At 37.2% G+C, this 6,046-nt stretch overlaps 2 protein-coding genes across 2 annotated transcripts; both read left to right on the forward strand.

The window, feature by feature from the left end:
• Nucleotides 1–1,027: 1,027 nt before the first annotated feature.
• Nucleotides 1,028–5,405, forward strand: LOC139780337 (uncharacterized). Its single transcript, XM_071718961.1, has 4 exons — nucleotides 1,028–1,742; nucleotides 4,177–4,456; nucleotides 4,608–4,668; nucleotides 4,746–5,405. Exons 1-4 carry the CDS (start codon nucleotides 1,028–1,030, stop codon nucleotides 5,403–5,405), a joined length of 1,716 nt encoding a protein of 571 aa, XP_071575062.1.
• A 235-nt stretch (nucleotides 5,406–5,640) lies between these two features.
• Nucleotides 5,641–6,046, forward strand: LOC139780338 (uncharacterized). The gene is made up of 2 exons (XM_071718962.1): nucleotides 5,641–5,699; nucleotides 5,809–6,046. The coding sequence occupies exons 1-2, from the start codon at nucleotides 5,641–5,643 to the stop codon at nucleotides 6,044–6,046; spliced, it is 297 nt and encodes a 98-aa protein (XP_071575063.1).

Consider the following 6,046-nt stretch of genomic DNA (forward strand, 5'->3'; position numbering starts at 1 on the left):
ATAATTATATGTGGTTATATATAATTATATACAATTATATACAATTATATCGGGCCATTTTTTATATCTAATTATATCTAATGTCGATTTTATATAATCATATGTGATTATATCTAATCATTTTTTCTCGGGTATAAGGTTAGGTTACCTAACCTAACCTTATATTTATCATATCTAATCTATTAACAATAAGAAAAAATTCTCTCATACAGTACGTATATATATAATTTATTATAATTATACTTATAATTACTACACACTAATTATTATTGTATATATATTATTTATTAATTCAAATATATAATTATTAAAAACAAATTTTAATATTATATAATGAAAGAAGAGAAATTGTACTTTCTACAATATAATAATATTAGTCAAATAAAAAAGGCCCTCGATGTTTTATTATAAATGTTATATATTAATAAATATATCAGATTTTTTGACCTTCGAAAATTTGTGTATTAGGGGATACTCAAAAAGGTCCTGATTATTGCCTTATCAGGCTTGCCTGATTATATATAACCAGGCATGCTTGATATGGCACCAGTCAGGACCTGATCTGGCATGCCGTAGTCAGGCATGCCTCATTCATACCTGATCAGGGCCGTACATGACAACAGGCACGCCTGAATAAATTTCTACTCGGGTTATATATTGTTAGTAAATGATTCGAAAATCGTGGCAGTTAGACAATAGGTGGCAGTAGTGTCTAAAATGCAGTTGGCAATAGCGCCATAGTTTCTTTCTGTTCTTTTGGTACTACATGTCTATATATATATGTTTTTATATTCAGCACACGCTCTCTCTCGAATAAAACTTCCTTTGAGTACAGTTCACGATATATTGTCCGTCCCTTTATTGAATCTTCATATCACTGCGCCATCAGGTTATGGGCCCAGGATATAGTGCGAGAAACGAAATATACGACTGAGGTATTAACAAGCTGCTTCTGTTCAAGTCGAGAGAGTCAGGTACGAACGAATAGAGAAACTAACCTCTTCAGGCGGGTGACCCTACATCTACAATGTCGACACCGCAATCGTCCGTACATAATCTGTTCCCGACTGAGCGTCTGAAAGGTAGAGAGAACTACCAGACGTGGAAAGTAAGCATGCAGGCCATCCTGGAAATTGAGGATCTGTGGGGATGCGTCACAGGACAACAGGAATACATCGGGAACGCTAGCAAGGTCAGTCGCGCCAAAGCAAGAATTATTCAAAGCATAGATCCAATGCTTTATGTGCATGTGAGAGATTTGTCTACGGCAAAAGAAGTGTGGGAAAGTCTTCAAAAGGCGTTCGAAGACTCAGGTCTCACGAGAAGAGTCGGCCTGAGAAAGACAATGACAACGACTAAACTATTAGACTGTACCACGGTGGACAAATACGTGAACAGAATCATAACTGCAGCACATCAGTTACGAAGCACTAACCTCAATGTACCGGATGAATGGATAGGGTCGTTATTATTAGCCGGACTCCCCGATGAGTACAGACCCATGATTATGGCCTTAGAAAGCTCTGGAATGGAAATCTTAGCTGACTTGGTAAAAATGAAAATCCTACAGGAAGTGAAGAACAAGGAGAGCGGCACAGCACTTTATACAAAGCGAGATAAATCTAAAGTGAAGAACAAGGGATCTCGCTGCTTCAGATGCAACGGACATGGACATTTCGCAAAAGAATGTACAAAAAGGATCGGCAATCACGACTCAGGTGGCAATAAAACGAAGGCCTCAAGTTTGGGATCAAATAACGAAAAAATAAATAATTTAAAAAAACTTGCACATTGCTTCCTCATAGTTTTTAAGTGTGCAAGTAGAAACTTGCACATTGCTTCCTCATAGTTTTTAAGTGTGCAAGTAGAAACCTTCGCTCACAAAGCTCCTCTATGAGGAAGCTTTTATTTTATTCGATGTATAATTATTAGTATTTATTTGTTTTGGCTTCTTCATAGAGGAAGCTTTGTGAGCGAAGGTTTTGTGAGCAAGTTTCTACTTGCGCACTTTTTTTTATTGTGATAAGCTTTATTGCGACTAATATCTGTTATACTAATATTTGTTATACTATTACAAAAAATTTGGTTTATTAGTTCTTGAGTTATAGTATACAAGCGAAAAAAATGATCGGTAACAGTACTAATCGCATCAATTCTAGTTATTTATCGCTTAGTAGTGATTATTTGCTGTCCTCGATAATTATACTTTGTGTTCCGTAATAACAATCTCGATGCAATCTATAAGTGCCCGTATAAGCGTTATCAAGGCGGTCTCATTGTGTGTATCTACTAAAAAGCTTATTAAATCTATAAGATAATCTCGCGGGAGCTCGTCGAAAACGTCTATTGATCCTCAATAATAAAAATATAATAATAATACTAATAAAAGTGTGCAAGTGGAAACTTGCACATTGCTTTCTCATAGTTTTTAAATGTGCAAGTAGGAACTTGCACATTGCTTCCTCATAGTTTTTAAATGTGCAAGTAGGAACTTGTACATTGCTTTTTCATAGTTTTGAAGTGTGCAAGTGGAAACTTGTACATTGCTTTCTCATAGTTTTTAAGTGTGCAAGTAGAAACTTGTTTAAGTGAGCAAGTAGAAACTTGCACATTCGTTCCTTTTAGTTTTTAAGTGTGCAAGTAGAAACCTGCATATTGTTTTTAAGTGTGCAAGTATTTTTAAGTGTGCAAGTAAAAACTTGCACATTGCTTTTTTATAGTTTTTAAGTGTGCAAGTAGAAACCTGCACATTGCTCACTTATAGTTTTTAAGTGTGCAAGTAGAAACCTTCGCTCACAAAGCTTCCTCTATGAGGGAGCCAAAACAAATAAATACTAATAATTATACATACAATAAAATACAAGCTTCCTCATAAAGGAGCTTTGTGAGCGAAGGTTTCTATTAGCAATTTTTATTAATTCTTTTATATTCTTCAATTTTTTCTACCCCTATTTCATGTACAATTCTTTAAAATTTGGTTAATCAGTTCTTGAGTTATATTAGAAATTTCAGTAAACTTGACTGTTTTTTTTTAACAGAAATCGGTAACCCCTTTATTATTAACAATTTTTATTAATTCTATTATAATCTTCAGTCTTTTCTACCCCTATTTCATATATAATTATTTAAAATTAAAAAAAACAGTCAAATTTACTGAAATTTCTATAACTCAAGAACTGATTAACCAAATTTTAAAGAATTATATATGAAATAGGGGTAGAAAAAACTGAAAAATATAATAGAATTAGAAATAGATCGATATCTCAAATATTGAGAAAGCTACAGCGTAAAACACACTTTTCTAAAAAATGAAAACCTCCTTAAAATCCATACCGGTCGACAGATTTTAATAAAATTAGAGAGGAGGACATACTTTCTATGATACTCTATTTGTGAACCAAAATTCAACCCGGTATCTAAAAAATTGTAGAAGTAGATGCGTGTACAAAAAATCCGTACACACACATACATACTTCCGGACATTTTTTACTAATATGATTTCTCGACATTTTGGAACATTCTAAACCTATTTCCATCTAAATCTCGAAATTTTTTTTTTTCACCATCACAAAGCTTCCTCTATGAGGAAGCAATACATACATACATACGGACATTTTTTTTTAATGCGATATTTCGACGTTTTAGAACACTCTAGAATATATTGACATCAAAAACTCAAAAAACAATCTTTTCTTTGGTTTCTTCTACCCCTATTTTACATATAATTCTTTTAAATTTGGTTGATTAAAGCCAACTTTATACGCAATCAAAGGTTCATATACGAATTTACGAAAACAAAGCTTCCTCTATGAGGAAGCAAAACCGACAAAAATAAGAATGACAAGTCGAAAGAAGAAAAAACGTTTTGCGCCTTTTACACTTCGGATCGTTCAGATACATTAACCTGGTATGTGGATTCGTGCGCTTCCACACATGTTATCTCCAGCGACGAATGCTTCGAGAAGATCAACGGTAAAACGGATACCGTTCATTAACGGATACGGTTCATTTCAACTGCAAGCGGTCGTATAAAAGCTCAGGCAATTGGAAATACCAAACTGCGAGTTGTCACGTCAAATGACGCTGAGACATTCAAAGTTACAGACGTTCTGCATGTACCCGATAGCAAGGTAAATTTACTTTCCGTATGTAAAATAGTAAACAAAAGTTTTTCAGTTTCATTCGCACCGAGTGGCAGTAAAATCACCAATTCAAGCGGAGAGTTGGTGGCGACTATGAGCGAAGAAAATGGTATATACAAATTGGACACAGCATCAAAGCCTCAGGTATATATGGCTACATGCGAACTCGCTGAAGAATTATGGCACAAACGTCTCGGCCATATAAATCGTCGAAGCATGCTCCTCCTAAACCAAGGGATGGCTACTGGAATAAAATATAACGAAAAATCTGAACTTCCGACTTTGAAATGCAAGTCATTCTTAATGCGTGAAAGGTAAGCTGAGTCGTCTACCCTTTAACCAACAGGGAACGCGCGCGTCACAAATCCTGGAATTGGTACACTCAGATTTGTGCGGTTTGTGTGTTTTCGTATATTTTTTAAAGTCAAAGGATCAGGTTGTGTAAATTGTTTTGAAGACTTTCAGGCTCAGGTCGAGAACGAGACTGGTCGGAGAATTAAAAACTAAAGACAGACAACGGGCGAGAGTACGTCAACCGAAATCTAGAAAGGATATTAAGAAGCTCAGGGATTAAACATCAGCTTAATTCCGTATTCCCTACAGCTAAACGGGCTCGCCGAACGAATGAACCGCACTTTAGTAGAAAAAGCACGATCCATGCTGATTGAATCAAATCTACCCGTGTATTATTGGGCCGAGGCTGTATCTACGGCAGCCTATCTCATAAACAGGTCGCCGACGAAAGGATTGAAGAACATAACACCGGAGGAGGCGTGGACAGGGAAGAAACCGGATCTTGCGCATCTTCGTGTATTTGGTTGTAGAGCCCTGGCATATATCCCGAAAGAGAAACGTCAAAAATGGGATCCGAAAGCCAGAGAATGCACCTTCGTTGGATATTGTACTGATTCAACAGGTTATCGTTTAATGGATCCAGTTACAAGGACGATTTTTAAAAGCAGAGATGTTGTTTTTTACGAAACTTCACAGAATACCGCAAACACATCGAAAGAAGAAGACGAAAATAACTGGGGATTTGAACAACCCTTCTACAACGTTGAAGAGGACCACAACGAGGGAAACGACCAAGAAGAAGACGCCGAGGTGATTTCAAGCAATGAATCTGGACAAGATAACTATTTTGACGCCGATTTGGAAGCAGAAGTCTCAGAGGCTGAAGAACTATCAGAGCAGTCTAACGACACGGAAGATGAGACTGAAATAGATCAGACAGCCAACATTCAAGATCGCGCTCCGATGTAACCTGCGCTTAGAAGGTCACAGAGAACTCGAAAACCGAAAGATTATGGAGATGACTTTCTTACCTACTTGACTACAAGTGATGTTTTTACGGATCCAGTCAACGTAGAAGAAGCACTAAATGGACGAGATCGTCGTTTCTGGATGCGGCAATGCGCGATGAAATATAATCTTTGAAGAAAAATCAAACTTGGACACTGGTCGACCCTCCGCAAGACAAGAAAATCCTAGATACAAAATGGGTATTCAAGTACCCTACCAGGAGGCGGTAGGCAGCATCTTATACGCCAGGTTTGGGTACCCGACCCGACGTTGCTCAAGATATCAGTTTAGTTAGCCGTTTCAACCAAAAACTAGGCAAGCCTCACTGGATCGCCGTTAAGCGAATTTTACGGTATCTCAAAAGCACTAAGGATCTAAAGCTGGAATATAGCCGTGACGGAAACGCAAGCTTGGAAGGATTTAGCGATGCGGATTGGGCGAACGATCAGGACCAACGTCGTTCGATCTCAGGGACATTCTTCAGACTCCAGGGAGGGGCTATATCCTGGCAAAGCGAGCGTCAGAAGACCCCTGTATTGTCAACAACAGAGGTAGAATACATGGCCTTATCCAGTGCTAGTCAAGAAGGACTGTGGCTGTGA

Source organism: Temnothorax nylanderi, unplaced genomic scaffold (assembly GCF_030848795.1).
Source record: "Temnothorax nylanderi isolate EJ_2023f unplaced genomic scaffold, tnyl_v1.0 TNYL_tig0272_pilon, whole genome shotgun sequence".
In the NCBI taxonomy this organism is placed as follows: Eukaryota; Metazoa; Arthropoda; class Insecta; order Hymenoptera; family Formicidae; genus Temnothorax; species Temnothorax nylanderi.